Genomic DNA, 24,539 nt, shown 5'->3' with positions numbered 1-24,539 from the left:
ACATCTCACAATTTATATTTTTCTGCAATTCTGACTTTAAATCTCATAATTATTAATTTTATACACAATTCTGACTGCGCAATTCAGACTTCACATTTTGACAATTTATTTTTTTCAATTCTGACTTGGTCTCGCAATTTTTTGTTGTTGCAATTTTCACTTTATATCTTGCAATAATTACTTTACACAATTCAGACTTCACATTTTCACACTTTAGATTTTTTTTTCAATTTTGACTTCACATCTCACAATTCTGACTTTTCGCAGTTTTGGCTTTATATCTTGCAATTATTACTTTTTTTTTTTTTTTACACAATTCTGATTTTCCCTCCCGCAATTCTGACTTTACATTGTGCATTTATTACAGCTTTTAAATTTATAAACCTAAAATAAAACAATGACATTAAAATGTAGCATGTAGTAGAACTGTGTGAATTGAGATGGTGTTTGAAGAGCAGATCAGGTGACGTCGTAAATGACCACACAGCTTTATTCCGTTACAGTCAAGATCATAAAAACGCAAGCAACATTATCTCAGAGAATTAAGACATGGAGAACTTTATTTCTGTTTACAATCCACAGTCTCATTCCCTCAACAGTACCATCACACACTCTCTCTCTCTCTCTCACACACACACACACACACACACGTTTAATGTAAACATTGCAGGCCGAAAGAGCAGTAAAAAAGGTCCATTTCATCAGTTCCTCCTATAATCATCTGTTTCCTTCAGCGTTTCTGAGGGTGATACGACAGAAACAATAAAACATTCCCTTCTAGAGTTCTCTCTCTCACACACTCGCAGAGCACATAGCAAAAACATCATCCGCTCGCTCAGAAACTGAAACCACAACTATGTTTGAGTGTCCTTTATATGTGTCGAGCTGTATTTTAAGGTAAGTTAGTGTAAGGGCAGCAGTCGTTGCCGTTCCTCCATTACCTCTTGGCGCGGACGAAGTACAAGGCGTTGGTTTTGGGGTAATATTTCACGTTCTGCTTTTTGTCCATCAGGCCGCCGAAGATGATAAGCTCGCCACGGCCCTGAACCACTGTGTGCAGGCTGGTCTCGGGTGGCCCAGTGACGGCGCTGGGCGCTCCGCCGCTCCCGTACGCCCGCCACGACACCACGCCGCCCGACTTGGCACGAGAAATGTCCAGCAGGTACATCTGCATGGGCTTGCAGTTGAGCGACTGGTAGAGCGGCTTGCCCACGTTCAGGCTCTGCGGCGGGTGGTGGGCGAGGCGGCGGGCAATGGGAGGGATGGAGGGCGCGTCGGCGGCCTGCGGCGGGCTGGAGGAGGCGGGCGACGTGCTGGCGGACGCGCCCGGCTGAGACAGCGAAGAAGAGGATGGCAGCGAGGAGGAAGCTTTGACGGCCTCCAAACCACGGCGCAGGGCGGCGGGAGATACGGCGCCCGGAGGGGTGCGCGGTGACCCGGCCTGCGGAGGCGTGTGCAGCCCGTTAGAAGCGGGCGGTTCGGCAGAGGGAGAGCCGTCCCAGCTGTACTCCGCCTGCGGGCGAGTGGGCGGAGACGCCGCCTGCACCGGGCTGGTGGAGGGCGAGGAGCCATTGAGTAGCGGCGGGCTGTCAGGGCCCCGTGAGGGCGAGGCTCGGGCCGACGCTCGGGGCCGCAGGGTTCCCCAGCGGCCGTTCACGCAGGGCGCCTCCTCTACCGCGCCCAGCACCACGCCACGCACCGGAGACTGGGAGCGCAGCGAGGGCGGGTCCGGGCCCAGAGGGGCGGGCGTCGAGCTGATGGGCGAGGGCCGAGAGTTCAGACTTGGGCTGAGAGGAGCTCGACCCGATGGCGCCTGAGAGAAAACCACCACACACTGACCCACCTGAGACAGAGAGAGAGATATACTGCGTTATGTAACCAATATAGCAACAAATCTCTGACTTTACATCTCGCATTTCTGACTTTTTAATGCAACTGACTTTTTTGCAATTCTGACTTTACGTCTCGGAATTCTGACTTTTTTGCAATTCTGACGTTACATCTCGCATTTCTGACTTGTTTTGCAATTCTGACTTTTTTCTGCAACTCTGACTTTACGTCTCGCATTTCTGACTTTTTTGCAATTCTGACTTTACATCTCGCATTTCTGACTTTTTTAGCAATTCTGACTTTTTTCTGCAATTCTGACTTTACGTCTCGCATATCTGACTTTTTTTTAGCAATTCTGACTTTTTTGCAATTCTGACTTTACATCTCGCATTTCTGACTTGTTTTGCAATTCTGACTTTTTTCTGCAATTCTGACCTTACATCTCGCATTTATGACTTTTTTTGCAATTCTGACTTTTTTCTGCAACTCTGACTTTACGTCTCACAATTCTGACTTTTTTGCAATTCTGACTTTACATCTCGCATTTCTGACTTTTAGCAATTCTGACCTTACATCTCACATATCTGACTTTTTTTGCAATTCTGACGTTACATCTCGCATTTCTGACTTTTTTTTAGCAATTCTGACGTTACATCTCGCATTTCTGACTTTTTTAGCAATTCTGACGTTACATCTCACATATCTGACTTTTGCAATTCTGACTTGTTTTGCAATTCTGACTTTTTCTGCAATTCTGACTTTACGTCTCGGAATTCTGACTTTACATCTTGCATTTCTGACTTTTTCTGCAATTCTGACCTTACATCTCGCATTTTTTAGCAATTCTGACTTTACGTCTCGCATATCTGACTTTTGCAATTCTGACTTTTTTCTGCAACTCTGACTTTACATCTCGCATTTCTGACTTTTAGCAATTCTGACCTTACATCTCACATATCTGACTTTTTTTGCAATTCTGACGTTACATCTCGCATTTCTGACTTTTTTTTAGCAATTCTGACGTTACATCTCGCATTTCTGACTTTTTAATGCAATTGACTTTTTCTGCAACTCTGACCTTACATCTCACATATCTGACTTTTGCAATTCTGACTTGTTTTGCAATTCTGACTTTTTCTGCAATTCTGACTTTACGTCTCGGAATTCTGACTTTACATCTCACATATCTGACTTTTTTGCAATTCTGACTTTATATCTCGCATTTCTGACTTTTTTAGCAATTCTGACCTTACATCTCGCATTTTTGACTTTTTAGCAATTCTGACGTTACATCTCACATATCTGACTTTTTGCAATTCTGACTTGTTTTGCAATTCTGACTTTACGCCTCGAATTCTGACTTTACATCTTGCATTTCTGACTTTTCTGCAATTCTGACCTTACATCTCGCATTTTTAGCAATTCTGACTTTACGTCTCGCATATCTGACTTTTTGCAATTCTGACTTTTCTGCAACTCTGACTTTACATCTCGCATTTCTGACTTTTTAGCAATTCTGACCTTACATCTCACATATCTGACTTTTTGCAATTCTGACGTTACATCTCGCATTTCTGACTTTTTTTTAGCAATTCTGACGTTACATCTCGCATTTCTGACTTTTTAATGCAATTGACTTTTTCTGCAACTCTGACCTTACATCTCACATATCTGACTTTTTGCAATTCTGACTTGTTTTGCAATTCTGACTTTTCTGCAATTCTGACTTTCGTCTCGAATTCTGACTTTACATCTCACATATCTGACTTTTTGCAATTCTGACTTTATATCTCGCATTTCTGACTTTTTTAGCAATTCTGACCTTACATCTCGCATTTTTGACTTTTTTTAGCAATTCTGACTTTTTCTGCAATTCTGACTTTGCGTCTCGCATTTCTGACTTTTTCTGCAATTCTGACTTTTTCTGCAATTCTGACTTTACATCTCGCATTTTTACTTTTTTAGCAATTCTGACATTACATCTCGCATTTCTGACTTGTTTTGCAATTCTGACTTTTTCTGCAATTCTGACTTTACGTCTCGGAATTCTGACTTTACATCTCACATATCTGACTTTTTTGCAATTCTGACTTTATATCTCGCATTTCTGACTTTTTTAGCAATTCTGACCTTACATCTCGCATTTTTGACTTTTTTTAGCAATTCTGACTTTTTCTGCAATTCTGACTTTTTCTGCAATTCTGACTTTACGTCTCACATATCTGACTTTTTTGCAATTCTGACTTTACATCTCGCAATTCTGACTTTCAGACTCCTTTTCAAATTGAATTAAAATTGCAATGTAACCGTAGTAGCGACAAATCTTGTTTTTCGTATTGCGATGTACATCTGAGGGAAACGGATTAACGAAAAAAAATGTAGGGTGAATCTGAATGCGACCTTGCAGTGGACCTTGCGAGTTTATCTCACACAGTTCTCTAATCAGGAAGTGAATGTTTGAAGTCGCACCTTGCAGGCCGGATGGCACCAGAGCTCCGGCGCGCCGTGATCCTCGTTCTCCACGCGCAGCTGCTGCCACGTCCAGGGGGAGGCGCTCATGTGCAGCAACCACGCATCCTTCAGCAGCTGCACACACAGACAGTCACTGAAGCCCATCTCCACACACACACACACACACACACACACACACACAGCAGATACTCACAGCGTTCGGTCCGCCACAGCCGCCCAGAATCAGTAGCGTCTCGCTGTCGATCACGATCTGAGGAATATGAGGCGACACAGTGAGTGGCTCAGACTCAGAGCATCATGGGAGTCAGTGAGAGACTGAGGAAGCACCGTTACCTGAGACTGTCCTCCGCGCGGGTGAGGAGATGGGCCGCTGACGGCCGGTTTGGACCAGGACCACTGCTCCAGATCCAGAACCCAGACCTCGTTACTCCTGCGGCACAAACACACACGATAAACACGAGACTCGATCGCTCGCGGCCGACTCTCTCGCATCATACATACATCTGCCGCGCGCCCAGAGAGCCTCCGAACACCACCATAGTGCTGCCGATCACGGAGGACGAGTGTCCCGCCATCGGCGGCGGCCCGTGAGTCGTCACGATGCAGTTCCACCTGCGGGTGAGAAAGAGGCGGAGTTACAGGTTCCACTTCCTGTCTGACACACGCAGCTTCCCTTGAGTCACACCGTGGACGGAATCGCAGAACCCAGTCAATAAAACCAAACGTTTTCATTTCATTTGATAAAAACAATCATAAAACACAAACGAACTTAAATGCCAAAAAAAAAGTTCAGTTCAAATTATGACTGAAAGATATTGCTGCTGTATTATAAAATATACTTCTGAAAGTAACAAAAATGATACAGTCTCTTACGTCAAGTCACCTTTATTTATATAGCGCTTTTAATAATACAGATTATGTCAAAGCAGCTTTACAGCATTAAATAGGAAACAGTGTGTAATAATGCAAAACAGTAAAACACTCAATTTTCAGTTAGTCAGTTAAAAATTAATCAGTCAAAATATTTATTTACACTAAAATTTTATTAGAATTTTTTTTTTCTTATACAAAGAAATTGTTGTATTTTCATTATTTAAATAAGCGATTAAAAGTTTAATTAAAAAAATCTAATCTAAAATAAATCAATAATGATACATTTGTATTCAATCACAAAAACACAGAATGTAAAAAATTTTTTTTAAATAAAACAATTCATCATTGTTTTATTGTTTATCAATTATTAAATTGTTAATACTGATTATATATGCTTTAATGGATTCAAGTTAAAATAAGGCATTAAAACTAAATCCAGGAAAATAAAACTTTTGATAGGGCAACTATTATTATAAAAAAAAAAAAAACAAAGTTATATATATATATATATATATAAAATAAGGGGTGTCAACGTTAACGCATGCGATTAATCTAAAAATTTTAACACGTTAATTTTTTTTAACGCAAATTAATCACTTGATAAGGTTTGACCCCAACTTCTTCCCGTCATCGCAGCGCAGAAGGTCATCTATCATTGAGTGATGAGGGTACAGCAGTGTTGCCAGGGTAACGGCACAAGTGGGCTATTTTGAAAATACAGTCGCGGGGAAAAAATTACAGAGCTGTGGGTTGCGTTTTTTGGGCTACTTTTATAATGTCCCACCACTGCTCAAAGTGTATATAGACAAATAAAAATTAAAATAGATCCTTTTACTAATGTGTATTATACTTGGAATGTATCCCTGGCAACTTAAGAACGGAGAGGCAGTAACATCACAAAGAACGTGAGTTTCAGCAGAGCATACATGTTAAGGCTTTTACAGCAGAAATAAACATGACAACAGCCACTATAGATTATATTAGATAATAAACACACAATTACGATAGATATGGTCTGTATGTGATTTTCTTGAGTTGAATGTGTACATCTGAAATGCTAATTTGTGCAGCGATATAAAAGGCTATAAATAGCATATTTTAACAACAGTAAATGACCAAATTGCACATGTGATGATATTACAAACACTCGATGGTGGTTTGAAGTGAGTTGTGAGTAAAAGTGCACTATTAATCTCATAAATTGTCTTATGTAGCATGATGCTAATATTAGCTCTAATGCAGCTGCAGAACAGGTCCAATTCTTCTTCATAATGCATTTTTTCATAATACTTCACGTAAGGTCGGAAGAAATGTTTTGTTGTATTTATTTAGAAATACTTTTGATAATAGTTGGGTAAATGTATACTGGGATTGAAGCGATGTGGCTTGGTAAACCTTGAAATGCCAGTATAAAAGCTGATAATGGCTGAATAAAAACAAAAGAATAATGATAAAAGAATAATAAGGATTATGTCTCATACCTGGCGGAAGTGTGAAAGATTCTGTTTCCTTAAACTAGTTTGTCATGCATTTCTTTTTCAACACATTTACAGGTAAATACTAGTATTTTAAATTTGTAATTAATCATGATTAATCAAAGGTACTTTGTGAATAAATGAAGATTATTTGTGTCCCTGCAGCACAGAAGCAGTCATAAGCAGCAGCTATATTTGTAGCAATAGCCAACAATACATTGTATGGCTCAAAATTATACATTTTCTTTCTTTTATGCCAAAAATCATTAGGATATTAAGATCATGTTCCATGAAGATGTTTTGTAAGTTTCGTACCGTAAATATATCAAAACTTAATTTCTGATTAGTAATATGCATTGCTAAGAACTTCATTTGAACAACTTTAAAGGCGATTTTCTCAATATTTAGATTTTTTTGCTCCCTCAGATTCCAGATTTTCACATAGTTGCATCTCAGACAAATATTGTCCGATCCTAACAACAAGATTATTTACTCAGCTTTCAGGTGATGTATAAACCTCAATTTCAAAAAAATTGGCCCTTATGACTGGTTTTGTGGTCCAGGGTCAGATTTGGTACAGAGTCTCACCAGTTCTTGGAGGGCGAGTAGGTGTGTATCTCGTCGAAGAAGCGCTCTGGCTGGTGGAGAGGGTATGGACTGGGCCGCGTCCAGCCACCGAACAGCACCAGCAGATCCCTGTACATCACCAGCGTGGCTCCGGCTTTAGGAGACGGATACGAGCCTGAACACAACACACAACACAAGAGCTGTGACTGATGGAGCTGACGCGACGCCGCACGCACACACACACGCACACACACACACACACTGAGTCTGACCTGACGCCAGCGGCCGGATCCACTCCTTACTGTTCAGATCCAGACGCCACAGATCGTTAAAAGCCGCATTACAGCTGCTCTGAGTGCAGCCGCCGAACACGTACATCGACTGGTTCGAGTCGTAGTAACACGCACCTGTGACACACACACACAAACCAAACTCAACCACAGTACACTACAAACGGTCAATAGTTACCATTTCATACTAGTGTTGTCAAAAGACCCGGTACTTCGGTACCAAGTCGGTACTAAAAAAGTGAAAACGTCATGGTACCAGGTTTTTTTAAGTACCGGTGGTACCGAGTACCCGGTCGACCCGGTTCTTGACGCGTACAGCTCTATGATTTCCGCGATGCAGAAAACGCGGACGGAATCTCGGAATCCAGTTATAAAAACGGAATTTACAGTTTAGCACGGAATGTCACGGAATTTGTCAAAGTTTGGATGAATTAATCAAAAGTATCATTGCACTTAAATCAAATCGCGACGTGGACTAGTATCTGTAAATATTAAGCTGCAAAAGTCGATTCAGATATGAATCCCGCATGTTCTGCGAGTCTCTGTGTGAGTGAATGAATGGCAGAGACTACACACACTGAAGCGCGCCTGACGCTCATCTGCCGTCTCAATGAGGACATAAATACATAAACAACATCTACAGAACTGCTCTGAGAGTCACTTCACGAGCATTTTACCGTTTCATTGAGTAAAACCAGCGTCATATCATATAGCTACACACAGAAATGTAAAGGTATTCACGGCAACCCGTCAAAATAAAAGTTCATCTTAAAGACATTGTGCCAGAAATATAATTTTATATATATATAATTTTTTTTTTTAAAGTCGTCACACAATATTTCTTCCATATTTTAATTTTAATAGTAAATCCCCTTTATTTACCAAAACAATACAATGTGTTTAAATTTAATTAATTAAAAGACAAATTAAATTTGGGTGAAACTTGTTTACTGTTTTTCATACTTTTATTACTTGCGGAAAAACTTGAAACACAATTTAAATAAAGTATAAAGAATGGGATTGATTTTTGTACATTTTTATTTTTGTTTGACTTTATTAAAAATAGTATGTTTTTTTTAAATTAGCATGTGGTACCGAAATTGGAACTGAGAACCGTGGATTTTGACTGGTATCGGTACCGAATACTGAAATTTTGGTACCGTGACAACACTATTTCATACAACTCAATAATCAACATCTCATCAGTGAGTGATTCAGATGCTCTGACTCAATGATTCAAACTAATCACTTGTGATTCATTAAAAGAACTGGTTCAAAAGAGTCATTTCAAAAGAATCTAGTGTGATCTAATTCTACTAAACATCAGGAAACTGGTGTGTGTGTGTGTGTGTATATATGTCAGTGTGTGTGTGTGTGTGTGTGTGTGTGTGAGAAATCAGGAGGTGTGAATACTAGGTTCCTTCACACTTTATTGTGAGATCAGCACATTTGAACTGCTTAAAACTGATTGAAGCGCTGCAAACACATTTGTGTGTGTGTGTGTGTACCTACTTAACCATATTTTGGGGACAAATTTGTACCCAAAAGTAAGCTAAACCTGACAAAATCTCCAAAAACCTCCCTTTGGGGACGTCCTCATTTGTAAAACCAGTTTAAAAATAGAGTAAACAAAGGTTTTTTGAAATTGTAAAAATGCAGAAAGTCTCCTGTAAGGGGTAGGTTTAGGTGTAGGGTTGGTGTAGGGCAATAGAATATACGGTTTGTACAGTATAAAAACCATTACGCCTATGGAATGTCCCCATTTAGACAGCTAAGTAAACGTGTGTGTGTGTGTGTGTGTGTGTGAGAAATCAGGAGGTGTGAATACTAGGTTCCTTCACACTTTATTGTGAGATCAGCACATTTGCTTAAAACTGATTGAAGCGCTGCAAACACATTTGTGTGTGTTTGCATGTCAGTATGTGTGTGTGTGTGTGTGTGCGTGTCAGTATGTGTGTGTGTGTGTGCGCGTCAGTATGTGTGTGTGTGTCAGTGTGTGTGTGTGTGTGTGTCAGTGTGTGTGTGTGTGTGTCAGTGTGTGTGTGTGTGTCAGTGTGTGTGTGTGTGTGTGTGTGTGTGTGTGTGTGTATGTGTGTCAGTGTGTGTGTGTGTGTGTGTGTGTGTGTGTGTCAGTGTGTCAGTGTGTGTGTGTGTCAGTGTGTGTCAGTGTGTGTGTGTGTCAGTATGTGTCAGTGTGTGTGTGTGTGTCAGTGTGTGTCAGTGTGTGTGTGTGTCAGTGTGTGTGTCAGTGTGTGTGTGTGTGTGTGTGTGTGTGTGTCAGTATGTGTGTGTGTGTGTGTGTATGTGTGTCAGTGTGTGTGTGATCCGTTCACTGACTGTGTGAGAAGCGTTGTGTTATCGGTGTTCCAGGATACGGATATGTGCGACTCTCCCACTGGATGTTTCCCTCCTGAACAGCCCTCAGGAAACCATGATAACACTGATACGCCACACCTGAGAGAGAAAGAGAGAGAGGGAGAGGAGAGAGGGAGAGAGAGAGAGAGGGAGAGAGTCACACACACAGAGAGAGAGAGAGAGAGAGAGGAGAGAGGGAGAAGGAGAGGGAGAGAGTCACACACACACAGAGAGAGAGAGAGAGAGAGGGAGAGAGGGAGAAGGAGAGGGAGAGAGTCACACACACACAGAGAGAGAGAGAGATTCACATTCACAGCTGACGCGTCCGACTGACCGTTAATCTCGTCTCACATCCCACAACCACTAAACCACAACCATACAGGTCACAGTAACCATAACTGTAACTATAATAACTGAAACAATCACTATAACAGTAACTATATTTACTATAACTATAGCGACCGCTACAATGATAAATTTAACAGTAACTATGATAAGTGCAACGATAGCTACGGTAACTATAACGATAAATACAATAACTATAATAGTAACTATAATAACAATAATTATAACTATATAACAATAACAACACCACCAAAAATAATGCTACCTATGATATCTATAATGATAACTATAACGGTAACTATAATACTGATAACTACAAGAGTAACTATAATACTATAACAGTAATTATAAACGATAACTACAGCTCTAACTATAACAGTTACTATAACACCATGTCCACACCGGACGCGAGCGGCACGTCAACTGACGGATCACGTACTGACACAAAGTTAAAATGATTGTCAACGGTCGCTTTGCCGCGTCCAGTGTAGACAAACTTTAGCTTTTGCAACACAGCATGACAACTGTTGCGTATGGTGTAGACGGTGTAATAATAATAACAATAACTATAAGAGTAAATATAATTGCACATTGAGACCGAAATTTTCGTGTGCGTTTTTCCGCCTTTTCGCATTCGTCATCCTTTCCTATCAAAATGCATGCGACAGATGCGAAAACACAGAAAATAAAACCTGATCCGATTTTTTTTTTATGACGGACGAAAGTTTCGGAGGCAGTGTGTAAAAGTGATTGACACAACGTGAGGTCGTATTTATTTTTTAACGTGCGAAAATTTCGGACTCAATGACATCAATGTGTGCAATTACATTAACTATAATGCTGTAACGATAACTATATTGGTAACTATAATTATGATAACTATAATGACAACTATAAAGTAACTATAACTACAGTGCTGCCGATAATGGTAATGACAATAATGATATCTATAAGAGTAACTATAATACTATAGCGATAGCTATAGTAGTAACTGTAATAATGATAACTATAATGGTAATCATAACTATAACAATAACTACTACGATTACTATAATGACAACTATAATAACTATAACTGTAATAATCATTTTAATGATAACTATAACGGTGTGGCTATAACAATAAGTCAACTATTTTGATAATGCTAACGTTATCAATAACCGAAATGATTACTATAACAATAACTATTTTTTCTGCAAATTTGTCGCTGCTTTAAATTCGCTGGATTGTGAGTAGCGCTGTCAAACGATTAATCGCATCCAAAATAAAAATTTATGTTTACAGAATATAGGGGTGTGTACTGTGTATATTTATATATAAATACACAAACTTGCATGTATACATTGAAAATCAATGTTATGTTTATATTACATATATTTATATATAACATAAATTATATTAATATAAATATATGCATGCAGACACGTGTAAATATTTTCAAAATATATATTGTGTGTGTGTGTATTTATATACATAATAAATGTTTACAGTACACACACATATATCCTGTAAACAAAACATTTATTTTGGATGCGATTAATCGCGATTAATCGGTTTACAGCTCTAATTCTGATTGGCTGTCAGTGCTATTACTGTTCACGATCTGCAAAAAAACATCTTAAAAGTGAATCAACGATATTTGGGTTGTCCGTGTCATTATCACCATAGTTGTGATGTGGCAATTTTCTCGTAGACTGGAGAGCGACTATTTTTCGGTTATGGTTCTTGGCGTTCACTTTGATTCCGAAGTGACCCCTGACCTTTGATGAGGCGGTACCACTGCTTGCAGACCAGCGCGGCCGTCTTGTGCTCCTGGTAGGGCGACAGGAAGGAGAGGATGTACTCCAGCACCTCCTCGGGGAGCTCTCCCATGCTGCGCATGCCTGGCTTTACCTCCTCCGTCTCCATGGCAACCGAGCAGCTGTCCTCACCGTCTGCGCAGCCAGACATGACGCCGTCTGCGGATCTGAGAGGAATAACACGCGACTCTGCGTTCAGATCAGTGTTGCCAAGTCCACCGTTTTCCCGCAGAATCGGGCTACTTTAACACGATTTAAAACTAGTGCGGTCAACGATTGATCGCATCCAAAATAAAAGTTTTTGTTTGCATAAAATATGTGCGTGTACTGTGTATATTTATTATGTGTATGCTAAATGACTAAATGTAAATAAATACACACACATGCATGTATACATTTCAGAAAAATGTTATTTTTATATATTAAATATATTTATTTAAAATATAAATTATATGAATATAAATATAGACATCTAAATACATGTAAATATTTTCAAAATATATACTACGTGTGTGTGTGTATTTATATATACACATAATAAATGTTCAGTGTACACACATATTCTGTAAACAAAACTTATCTTGGATGCGATTAATCGCTATTTGACAGCACTATTTAAAATAAGTTCACTTCCAGAATAAAAATTTCCTGATAATTTACTCGCCTCCATGTCATCCAAGATGTTCATGCCTTTCTTTCCTCATTCGCAAAGAAATTGCACGGAGACGTCTATTTGACGTATTGTTTTTAGAGTGTTTGCTCATCTGCAATACGTCTACAGGACGTCTCCTATCAGATGTCAAATAGATGTCTTTAAGATGTTTATGGTTTAGAATGTATGTAAAACTGACATCTTACAGACGTTTGCACACAGCAGATGCTCTCCAGATCAAGAGATCTTTAACAGACATCTTGCAGACGTACGTGTGCTGTCTGGATTAAGTTTTTTGAGGAAAACATTCCAGGATTTTTCTCCATATAGTGGACTTCAATGGAGGCCAACGATTTGATCATCCAAAACGCAGTTTCAAAGAGCTCTACACGATCCCAGCCGAGGAACAAGGATCTCATCTAGCAAAACGATCGGTCATTTTCTTAAAAATAATATTGTTTATACACTTTTTAACCACAATGCTTGGCTAGCATTAGCTCTGCGATGCGCATACATGGGGATTTTTAATCTGAAAGTGAACTTATCCTTTAACACTGGGTTGTTTTTCATGTCCGCGGGTTGAAGCTACCCCAACAACGTGATATTTAGAGCTTTAAATGCAAATGTGACCAGGAAAACAGCCTAAAAACGTGGATTTTAACGCGGTTTTTACTGGGAGATCCCCTAAAATGCAACTGGGCTAGTTTCGAGTAGCAGTTGGGTGGGTTTTGTTGTGGAAACCTGGCAACCCTGATTGAGATGTTCTTCAAGACGCCCTCAGATGATGACAACACCTTTAATAATCAGAAACTGTGTTTAATAACGGAGAGATCCGGACTTGTGCTGCCAAACAGAGCTGGGAGCCGCAGGAACGACCTCCAGCTGTTTTCTCTGATCGGATCTAATTAGCGTCGTTTATCACCGGCTCAGATGATCACTCCGCTGCATGTACTCTCATGTTTACTCGGGTAGTACAGGAACGAGGTGTGAATCGAGAGTATTTTCAGCGGCTGCTTCATTAGCTGAGCGCTAACAGCCGGTTTTCTCGTCTGATGATGAAGATGATGAAGATGATGCTGCTGGTGACCAGACGCGTGTTTACCTGTCTGCCGGTGTCTCGGTCCGTCTCTCGCCGGCCTGCTGCTTCTGCTTCTGCTTCTCCGCTGTTGTTTGTTTGTGTTTCTCTTTATCAGCTGCTCTCACGAAGCTCCTCACTCCAAACATCCGCCATCTTCCCTCCGCTCGGGAGCGCGCACGCACACACGTCACGCGACGTCCGGGCGCGCCCGACACAAGTATTTATGGCTGTATCGTTTGTTTTACTGATGATTTTGTTTGTCTAAGAACGCTGTGATGCTTGATTTTGCGCGTTTGTCAGTAATACGTGCGGAGGAAATTGTGTTCGTTAGATTGTGGCGTACGTACATATTATTCTGAAGTGTTATGAATCGAATCATCCAGCAGGTGTCAGTAGATCAATAATCACAGCCTGGTCCAAGGATATACTATGGTGTGGAAATTAAAAGTGTATTCATTTACAATAGTTACAACGCAATAATTTTATTTCACGTCTTTTAAAGATCCGTTTCGGCTGCGCGCGGAACTATAGCGCGACGATCGCTGTTTTAATGTAATATTTATATTACCTTATACTGTCAATCAGATTCATTCAAGCGAGTCGGTTCCTTCGAAATGGATCTTGCTCTTATATGTAGCTTCGGAAAGTTCGATTCATTCTAGCGAGTCGGTTCCTTCTAAATGGATCTCTTGAATGCTGTGTTGGGAAGGTTACTTTTTAAATGTAATAGATTACAGATGCCAAGTTACCCTATTTAAATTGTAATAAGTAGTGGAACTATTTCAATTACTTTACTAAAGTAACTGATTACATTTGATTTTTTTTTTAAATATCTAACAAATGTTTTCAACTGTTCATCTTTTGAAACATGTAAAGCAGGCAGGTTAACCTTACAGCAGAACACTGGCATCTAAGGATGCTTCGGGGAGAAAACAGTTCATCTTAAAAAAAATAAATCATATACATAAAACCAAACAGGAAATAAAACAGTTATTAAATGTGACCCTGGAGCACAAAACCAGTCACAAGGGTCAATTTTTGGAAATTGAGATTTATAAATCATCTTTCCATTGATGTATGGTTTGTTGGACAATATTTGTCTGAGATACAACTATTTGAAAATCTGGAATCTGAGGGTGCAAAAAAATCTAAACATTGAGAAAATCACCTTTAAAGTTGTTCAAATGAAGTTCTTAGCAATGCATATTACTAATCAAAAATGAAGTTTTGATATATTTACGGTAGGAAATTTACAAAAGATCTTCATGGAACATGATCTTTACTTAATATCCTAATGATTTTTGGCATAAAAGAAAAATGTATAATTTTGACGCATACAGTGTATTGTTGTCTATTGCTGCAGATATAGCTGTGCTGCTTATGACTGCTTCTGTGCTGCAGGGTCACAGATAAGCATGTATTAATATAAGCATACTATTCTGTGTCCTAAACTCCTGAAACACATGTACTAGTTACTCCACAACACCGTTTATACGTAGCTTAGAAAAGTCAGAATCTTTCTGGATCTCGCTCTGTAACATCGGAAAGTTTGATTTATTCCAGCGAGTTGGAATCATTGTGCTGAATCGCTTTGTTCGGACGGTTCCTTTAAATGAAAAACTGCAGTCATTATGTGGCATTTCATATGTTTTTGTGTCACAATGTTTTTGACTCAGTTTTATTAATTTGTTTCTATTAAATTGACGATAAAATTAATTCATAATCCTTTAATTCATAATTAATCAGGCATACTTTTATGTGAAATGATTTACACTGTGTTGGTGAGTTGTAAATGATCTGGATATTTTGTCAATGAGCAGAAAATCATAACTGGTTCCCTTTAAACTCAAACAGACGTCATAAGAAATGAGAATGTCTTTACTGTCAGACATAAAAACAGTTTCCATTGATTTCATGTGGACTTGTTCACAGTCTCTCAGCGATTATTAACGTTACAGATCAGTAAACATCGGCACAAACACACAACAGCTTTAATCGTTCTACTGACACACGAAGAGACTCCACACGAGCGTTAAACTGGAGTCCCGTCGGGTTTGCTCCGGTCTGATGTCACTTCCTGTAGAGGGCGGAGCACTTCCTGTGCCTTGAGTGGCAGCGCGGAGCCTTTGGCGGGAATCGGCCGGCCCTCGTTATCCAGAACCCCTTCTCCATGAAGCCAGTCCATCTTCTGCCGGTGCTGTCTCACAGCGTCATCCACCCGAGCGTCGATCATCGCCTCGGTCAGTACACCATCCTCAGAGGAGTACGCCGCCGCCTGACACACACACACACACACACACGTTACCCATGAGCCTCTGCGGCGCACGCGTCATCACACGCCTCCATGAGATCAAACACTTAAAAGATCATTTGCTCACCCCCGTGTCATCCTACATGTTCATGTCATATTCTTCAGTCGCAGAGAAATTACGTTTTTGGAGGAAAACATTCCAGGATTTTTCTCCATATAGTGGACTTCAATGGAGGCCAGTTTCGATGCTTCACAGAGCTCTACACGACCCCAGCCGAGGAACTTATCTAGCGAAACAACCAGTCGTTTTCTTTAAAAAAAAAAGTTTATTTTCATACACTTTTTAACTACAAATGCTCGGCTAGCATTAGCTCTGCGATGCGCATCTTTATTAGGTGATGTTGGAAAGGTCAAGTGCATTATTTGTAGTTAAAAAAAAGTGTATAAATATACATTTTCTAAAGAAAACGACTGGTTGTTTCGCTAGATAAGTTCCTCGGCTGGGGTCGTGTAGAGCTCTTTGAAGCATTGAAACTGGCCTCCATTGAAGTCCACTATATGGAGAAAAATCCTGGAATGTTTTCCTCCAAAAACGTAATTTCTCTGATGACACGGGGGTGAGTAAATCATCAGGAAATGTTTATTCTAGAAGTGAACTTATCCTTTAACACTGATTTCTCACTAAAGTTTGAGTGTATTTGTGTGCAGCATAAATGCCGTTAATGGGGGAACGAACCTGCCAGGCGACTGCGAGTTTGGAGATTTCTCGTCCGGACATTCCCTCCACACGCTTCGCGATCTCCGAACACTTCAGCCCGTAATCAAACTGAGCCAGCTTCAGCCTCCTGCGCACACACACACACACACACGTCACATTTTCAGGTCACATGACCTCACGTCACGTTCAGTTCAGCGAGTGTCACGCAGCATTTTAAGCCAATGTTGCATGAAAATGTCTGAATCAGTGCTGTTACTGTAAACTAAAAACGTGTGTGTGTGTGTGTGTGAGTGAGCGTGTGTGTGTGAGTGAGCGAGCGTGTGTGTGTGTGTGCGTGCACGTGCATGTGTGAGTGAGTGATTGAGTGTGTGTGTGTGTGTGCGTGTGTGTGTGAGTGAGCGTGTGTGCGTGTGTGAGTGAGCGTGTGTGTGTGTGTATGTGTGCCTGTTTTTCTATTCAGGTGGGGACTTAAACCTGAATACACAGACTCATGGGGACTCGTGTCACTGTGTGTGTGTGTGTGTGTGTGTGTGTGTGTGTGTGTGTTGCTCACTGGCGTCCTCCGGTGGCCGGCTGCAGCACGTATCTGTCGAAGTACAGTCGTACGAGTCTCTCTCGCTCCTCGAGTCCCGGCAGCATGAAGTTCACGATCTCGTCGATTCGGTCGTTTATGGCCCAATCAAATTGCTCAGGCTGATTACTGGCCAGAACCAGCATGAACCTGAAACAAACACACACATCAACATCATGTCAGCCATTTGCGTGTGTGCGTGTGTGTGTGTTTGTGTGAGAGAGACGTGTGTTTACTTGTTGCTCTGTTCTCCAGTGCGGTACAGGAATGCGTTCAGAGTCGCGCGCAGATCCTCACTGATCCGCTCCTGAAACAAACACACACACACACACGCGTCACATGACCCTGCAGCGACACACAGATACACACGCAGTGAGGGAGTGTGAGACTCACGGTGGATCTCTTGCGCAGGAATGCATCGGCTTCATCCACAAACAGCAGCAGCCTGGAGAACAGGATTACACACACACACACACACACACACACACACACACACAATCATCAATGTCAGTCAAAACTTATATGGATAAGATAAAAATATCAGTATAATTATAATTACAGTAACTTAGTAAATTGTTTATTTAAATTGTAAAATGTTGTTACATGGTGATTTAATTCATACTGTAATATATGCGGACTAAAAAAAAAACTCAATGTACTGATTTACATTTGTGAATAAAATGTAAAAATGACAAAATTAATTACACCATACATGATATATATTAGCGTATTATAAATAAATTTGCTTACATTAATTTATTAAACATTAAATATATAAGAGTATTTTAAATTTAAACAAATCTAAAAAAAAAAAGTCAATATTTATATATCAATATTTTCGTTTTCTGTAAGCATCAGCATACATTATTATTTTAAATTATAATAAATTATTCTTAAACTATGGAAAGTTTTTACATCATGATTTAATTTACACTGGTATGCGCAAACTAAAAAAACAACAAAATAACGATGTACTGTATTACACATAAAATTATTTACAAAATTATATTTATACAACAGTTCCTTCTGGTCGTCGAATCTGATTGGCTGATAAGAGTGATATTAGAGTGATAACAGAGCTCCTCTAACCGCTTCACTGTTTGTATCACTCCGCTTGCTGAAGTTGCCTTATTCTCAGCGAGTGTCATGGCAGACGCCAAAATCCACTATAATTTAAAAAATAATACTGTTTTGTGTCACGGAATGTAGTTTTAAGAGTTTTTTTGTTTTTAGGCGAGAATGTGCTTGTTTATAGTTCAAATATGCAGTTTGTTAATAAAGATAACGTCTATATGACAATTTGCTTCGATGTTTTCAGAGACGTGAGCTCCAGAGTGTCAGCGGTCGTTCAGTGCTCATGAACCCGCAGAGAGAGCGCCTCACCACGGCCAGATCTTCTGGAATTTACAGCTGGCTCTGATGTCTATATAGTGGTTAAACATGAGATATGTGTCATTTTGGGTAAATCTAACGGGCAGTCTTTGGTCTCATTAATCCATTATTTGTTCCAGAGCAAATAGATTTGGCCGAGGGAAAAATCTTATCATGTTTATGTAACTTCAATACTGTATATCAGAGCGCTGCCTTTGTACTTTTGACTGAATTGCTTAGCAACTTTTATGATGGCTGTTGTTTTTTAAAAAATATATTATTCTTCAATAAATAATATTTTATATAAATAATAGTAGTATTTAATAATGGTATATAGTATTGGGAAACAGTGTGTTCGTGATGGTGATTTTAGTTACACTGTTCCACCATTAGATGGCGACAAGAGACTGTTTTTACGAGACTGAAAAATTGAAAAAACAAAACTCAAACAGAAGTTATTTTTACTTTTAACAGCAGCTTGTAAGACACAGCCAACAAATGCACTGAGCAGTGCTGTCATCAGAAATCACCCTTAACCGATGAAAGGATAGTACGAGCTTGTCAAACATTCAAACTAATGTTTTATGGAGAATATGAGATTGAGCTGAAGAATGAATGCTGTATCAGATGCAGGTAATCCTTTAACCTGGCATACAGATAACGCACTAATACGCTTCTAATATTCAAATCCGTTAAAGGATTTTTTACATAACTTAAATATAACAATAATATTTTATTCTTTATAATAAATGTAAATAAATATTTACAAAAGGTACTTTATGTAATTACAGAGTTAATAATGTGGTGTATTTTTCTGGTGTGGTGTGTTTCTGACCCGCGGCCGCTGGTTCCAGCCCAGTCGAACACCTTGTGCATCGCCGTCACTCCGTCTCGGCCCATCGGCGCCACATCTCCTCCAGTCATGATGGCGTAATCCATCCCAGAATGCATCGCCAGCTTCTGCTCGCAGCCAATCAGACACAGTTACACAGGTGTTACGATGCGTTAGGGATGTAATGGTATAAAAATTTCTTATCACGATTATAGTGACCAAAATGACCACGGTTATCAGTATTATCACGGTATTGTTAAAATGTGCTGGAAATGTTCAAAAAATACTGACACATAAATCACTTCAAGTTTTATATTTAAAATCAACAAACAATAAATAATTACTTTTACTACTGTTTGCATAAACACTAAAACAATAACATTACTAATGATGTTCGGATTTTAAATGACTTAGTATAGGAGATCATGATACGTTCTTTTTAGGTTTTATTTTACATTCATTACTAGGTATTGCATGGAGCGAAGATGAAAAAATGCCATCGAATCTTTTCTGAAGACAGTCAGAACCTTCAGAGGTACATTCATATAATTAATTCATTTATATATATTCATTTATATAATAATTCCGTAGCACTCTTTTAAACCCTCCCAGCTTTTCCGTCATGTTTTCACTCAAAACGAAACTACGCTGCTGCTGTGCGCACGCGAGACTTTTACTTTAAACTGTGCTTTATGCTGGACAGTATTTATTTATCCTCAAGTGTTCAAAATCGCGGTAATCAAATATGGTTATAATGATCATTAAAATATGAAACGGTAATACTAACCATGGCGAATTTTATTTTATTTATCGTCAAAGCGGTAATCGTTACATCCCTACGATGTGTATGAAGATGAGTGCACGAGCGTTACCTTAGCGAAGAGCGTCTTCCCCGTCCCCGGCGGCCCGTACATCAGGATGTTCCGGTACAGGCCACGGTTCTGTCGCGTGTTCCTTGTCGCTATGGCGATGTCGCGCACGCGCTCCTCCAGCGTCGGCTGCAGAGAGACAGGAAATGAGACGCACACGCTAACAGGAAGTGCGTGTAGTGAAGGATGCGAAAACACTCACATTGAGCACGACTCCCTCCAGCGCGTCCTGCGGTTTGCTCTTCAAACGCTTCGCCATCTGAAACGATACATGTGTGCATGAGTGCCACCGCACTTCCTGTCTGCGCAGGAAATGATCATCAAACACATGTGCATCGTACCTTTATGGGGTGTTTGAGGGCTTCCACCACAGTGAATCGTGAGGTTTCTCGCACTAGTGAAGGTTTTCCTAGCCGCGCCTCGATGTATCGTCCGGCCACAGTGGTTGCGTTACGCGCGGAATAAACGCCCACCGCCAGCAGAGTGAGTCCCGCCACCTGCAGGACACTCAGAGCGTCACACACACACACACACACACACGATCATCTTACACACACCTCACACACTAATGCTTACCGTTGCTGTCACTTTATCCCAGTCTGATATAAACGCACGGAAACCTTCACCGAACACGGCGCCTGCCGTCCTGAAACACACAGAAAAACGGTCACATGACCACATCCAAACCTGACCATAAGTGCATTTATGATTCACAAATGTGAATTTTTGATTTTGTGTTGTATTTAATCATAATATAATCATTTACATTATAATAACTTAATTGAAATGCAAGAACAACTGAAAATATTATTTAAATTTATTTACATTTTTTATTTGAATGTTTTAAACACTAAAAGTGTTTTCATGACTCCATATAAAACACATTTTTTTATTTAAAAATGCAAGCAAAATATAAATAGCCCAGAAATAAATATACTGTACAAAGTGTTACCATATGCCTTTTGTACAGAAATGGCAACACTCTGTGAACAGTAAATTTATTTGTGGGATATAAATACTTTGTTCACATTTTTACCTAAAAATAAAATAATAAAATATACAATGAAATAAATACAGCACTATATCATTTATTTTGTATGGAGTCATGAAAACATTATTAATAAAAGACAATTCTAGATATTTTGCTAGCAATTTTACCTAAACATAGCTAAATTATATATAAAAAAAACAAATTTAACTTAATTTTATTTGAAATAATATTATTGTTATAAATGTATAAAAATAAATATCTATGAAACATCTGAATATTTCTGCTGAAGCGAGTGATGCTACCGTATGGACTCGAGGACGGTCTGTCGGTGCTCGGCCGCCTTCAGTCGGATCTGCTCGCGGATGATGTCAGCATTTTCTCGCTCCACACGCGCGCGAGCTTTAGACTCCGCCTCCACGCGCAGCATCTCGTTCTTGTGCCGCAGCTCCATCTCGTGCTCGACGGTCGCTGCGGAAACACACACGCAATCACTTTCAGACGACGGAGAACACGAGTGCCAGCTCTTCAGAATGACGCCAGTCGGTCTCACCTCTCCTCATGGCTTCCTGCTTCTGCACAGACTCTTCCTGTTTGCGCAGGTTCTCCTCATTCAACAGTTGCTGTGGAGGAAGGGAGGAGGCGTTAGACAGATGTGAGTCTGGGAAGAGTATGAGAGAAACAGAGTCAGAGAGGAGTCTGAGAGAGACTGAGAGACAGAGAGGTATGAGAGGAGTCAGAGAGGAATCTGAGAATCTAAGAGAGTCTGATTGGAGTTTGAAAGTCTGAGAGGAGTCTGACAACGGTCTGAGAATCTAAGAGAGTCTGAGAGGAGTCTGAGGGGAGTCTGAAAGAGGTCTGAGAGAGGTATGAGAGGAGTCTGAGGAGAGTCTGGGAGTCTGAGAGGAGTCTGAGGATAGTCTGAGGGGAGTCTGACGATAGTCTGAGAATCTAAGAGTCTGAGGATAGTCTGAGAATCTAAGAGTCTGAGAGTCTGAGGATAGTCTGATAATCTAAGAGAGTCTGAGAGTCTGAGGATAGTCTGATAATCTAAGAGAGTCTGAGGATAGTCTGAGAATCTAAGAGAGTCTGAGGAGAGTCTGGGAGTCTGAGAGGAGTCTGAATGTCTGAGGATAGTCTGATAATCTAAGAGAGTCTGAGGATAGTCTGATAATCTAAGAGAGTCTGAGGATAGTCTGATAATCTAAGAGTCTGAGAGGAGTCTGAGGAGAGTCTGAAAGAGGTCTGAGAGAGGTATGAGAGGAGTCAGAGAGGAATCTGAGAATCTAAGAGAGTCTGAGGAGAGTCTGGGAGTCTGAGAGGAGTCTGAATGTCTGAGGATAGTCTGAGAATCTAAGAGTCTGAGAGGAGTCTGAGGATAGTCTGATAATCTAAGAGAGTCTGAGGATAGTCTGATAATCTAAGAGAGTCTGAGGATAGTCTGATAATCTAAGAGAGTCTGAGGATAGTCTGAGGGGAGTCTGACGATAGTCTGAGAATCTAAGAGAGTCTAAGAGTCTGAGGGGAGTCTGATAATCTAAGAGAGTCTGAGTGGAGTCTGAGGAGAGTCTGGGAGTCGGAGAGGAATCTGAAAGTCTGAGGATAGTCTGAGAATCTAAGAGAGTCTAAGAGTCTGAGGGGAGCCTGAAGAAACGCACCTGCTGCCGGAGCTGCTCGTCATACCGCTGCCGCGCCAGCTTGTCCTGATACTGCGCCCTCTGCAGACGAAAGAATCACCATCACCATCATAATCATCATCATCATCATCATCATGATCGTGCTCTCAGACGCGTGACTCACCGCCTGGTGCTGTTTGGTCTCCTCGTTCAGAGTCTTCCTGCGCTCGTCTGCCTGGATGCGGATCTGATCGCCCTTCAGCTGCTCCACCGCCGCCTCGTACTCCTGACACACACACACACACACACACACACACACAAAAACAGTGTAGAAGTGTAACTTCTCAGCATAAAATTAAATAAGTTTTAACTCTACATAAATAAATAATGTGCATCTGGTGTGTTTGTGGCTGTTTCTATTAATTTATGAAGGTGCTGAAAATCACACTATAATTCCATAATACTACAATGAGTTACACAGTGGCTGTCATGACTTGTTTCATAACAGATTTAGTTTCTACATTTTTATTGTTTTGGAATGCAACTTCACTGCATGAAGCCCTTTTCCGCTGCAAGATAAAACAATAAAAGAGGTAATCATCACTTTATCTTACAATTCAGACTCTGAGATAAACAATTGCATTAAAAGTCAAAACAGCAAGATTTCTGTCTCTCTCACTATTCTATTTTCTTGCAATTGAATAAAAAAAAAAGTCTGAATTGTGAAATAAAAAGTCACAATAACCTTTTTTATTTTTTGGCAGAAAAAAGATTTATAAATATTTTGTAAGCATTTCTACCTAAAAATAAATAAAATATATAAATAAATATGAAAATATTCCGTGTGTCCTGAAAACATTTACTATTAATATTATTATTATTGTTTTTATAAATGTTCAAAATAAATATTCAAAAATGTCAGAATTGTGAGACAAACTCTGAATTGCAAGAAAAACGATATTTTGTTTATATCTCACAATTCCAATTTTTTTGAGGTTTACATCTCATAAATATGAGAAAAAAAAAATGTCAGAATTGTGAAACAGTCGCAATTCCGTTTTTTGGGGTTTTTTTTAAATTCCGTGCTGGAAACAGACTTCCATTGATATTATTATTGTAAATGATTGCATAATTATGTAATATTTCATTAATTTCTTCAAATTCTCAATCAATACAGACACTTCATCTCATGTATTTTCATAAACTCTGGCTTAAAGGGATAGTTCACCCAAAATGGAATACGACAGTGAGCGGATGCTAGAGATTACGGTTTATAAAGTTTCAAATATGATGTTTTTCTTATAACAATGCAACGATTCACTTCAGAAGGGCTTTATTCAGCCCCTCCGGAGCCTTGAGAGGCACTTTTTATGATGGATGGATGCACTTTATTGGATGCACTTTAACAGAGTCTGTCAAGCGTTCTTCATCATCATCTCTCTTTCTGACAGACTGACCACAGCTGCTCTCAGTGCGATGATCTGGACTCTGTGTCTGTGTGATATTCTGGATTCAGTGTGATGATCTGGACTCAGTGTGATCTGGACTCAGTGTGATCTGGACTCAGTGTGATCCGGATCTTACCTT

General features: G+C 39.9%; 2 protein-coding genes and 1 long non-coding RNA gene across 3 annotated transcripts in view; all 3 read right to left on the bottom strand.

Annotated features, from left to right (window-relative positions):
* Positions 1 to 104: 104 nt before the first annotated feature.
* Positions 105 to 14,014, bottom strand: fbxo42 (F-box protein 42). The gene is made up of 10 exons (XM_058760703.1): positions 13,761 to 14,014; positions 11,968 to 12,173; positions 9,845 to 9,961; positions 7,490 to 7,624; positions 7,239 to 7,392; positions 4,804 to 4,914; positions 4,636 to 4,732; positions 4,496 to 4,552; positions 4,300 to 4,416; positions 105 to 1,843 (listed from the first exon to the last, which is right to left on the bottom strand). The coding sequence occupies exons 1-10, from the start codon at positions 13,880 to 13,882 to the stop codon at positions 938 to 940; spliced, it is 2,022 nt and encodes a 673-aa protein (XP_058616686.1). The 5' UTR covers positions 13,883 to 14,014; the 3' UTR covers positions 105 to 937.
* Positions 1,913 to 4,291, bottom strand: LOC131530443 (uncharacterized). Its single transcript, XR_009268389.1, has 2 exons — positions 3,653 to 4,291; positions 1,913 to 3,078 (listed from the first exon to the last, which is right to left on the bottom strand). It is a non-coding gene; the product is annotated as an uncharacterized LOC131530443 (long non-coding RNA).
* Positions 14,015 to 15,596: 1,582 nt separating the features above from the next.
* The window catches only part of atad3 (ATPase family AAA domain containing 3), a 9,454-nt gene continuing 511 nt past the window's right edge, over positions 15,597 to 24,539 (bottom strand). The window contains exons 2-16 of the mRNA XM_058760834.1: positions 24,537 to 24,539; positions 23,137 to 23,238; positions 22,995 to 23,054; positions 21,890 to 21,959; positions 21,642 to 21,807; positions 20,925 to 20,994; positions 20,690 to 20,845; positions 20,551 to 20,607; positions 20,352 to 20,477; positions 19,483 to 19,607; positions 17,670 to 17,721; positions 17,513 to 17,583; positions 17,259 to 17,426; positions 16,724 to 16,832; positions 15,597 to 16,011 (exon numbers count right to left, since the gene is read on the bottom strand). The exon at positions 24,537 to 24,539 is cut by the window's right edge and continues 74 nt beyond it. Coding sequence (XP_058616817.1) covers positions 15,769 to 16,011; positions 16,724 to 16,832; positions 17,259 to 17,426; positions 17,513 to 17,583; positions 17,670 to 17,721; positions 19,483 to 19,607; positions 20,352 to 20,477; positions 20,551 to 20,607; positions 20,690 to 20,845; positions 20,925 to 20,994; positions 21,642 to 21,807; positions 21,890 to 21,959; positions 22,995 to 23,054; positions 23,137 to 23,238; positions 24,537 to 24,539 — 1,578 coding nt within the window. The 3' untranslated portion in view covers positions 15,597 to 15,768. The remainder of the gene's footprint in view (positions 16,012 to 16,723; positions 16,833 to 17,258; positions 17,427 to 17,512; positions 17,584 to 17,669; positions 17,722 to 19,482; positions 19,608 to 20,351; positions 20,478 to 20,550; positions 20,608 to 20,689; positions 20,846 to 20,924; positions 20,995 to 21,641; positions 21,808 to 21,889; positions 21,960 to 22,994; positions 23,055 to 23,136; positions 23,239 to 24,536) is intronic.

Source organism: Onychostoma macrolepis, chromosome 22 (genome assembly GCF_012432095.1).
Source record: "Onychostoma macrolepis isolate SWU-2019 chromosome 22, ASM1243209v1, whole genome shotgun sequence".
In the NCBI taxonomy this organism is placed as follows: Eukaryota; Metazoa; Chordata; class Actinopteri; order Cypriniformes; family Cyprinidae; genus Onychostoma; species Onychostoma macrolepis.
The sequence above is the reverse complement of the archived record's forward strand: the minus strand, read 5'-3'. Positions and strand labels throughout refer to the sequence as shown.

Coding starts and splice junctions, on each gene's coding strand:
- fbxo42 (XM_058760703.1), bottom strand. CDS start 13,882: ATGTTTGGAGTGAGGAGCTTCGTGAGAGCAGCTGATAAAGAGAAACAC. Junction 9,962..11,967: donor GTGGTACCGCCTCATCAAAG/GTCAGGGGTCAC, acceptor TTTCTCTCTCAG/GTGTGGCGTATCAGTGTTAT. Junction 7,625..9,844: donor AACACAACGCTTCTCACACA/GTCAGTGAACGG, acceptor TGTGTGTCACAG/GTGCGTGTTACTACGACTCG.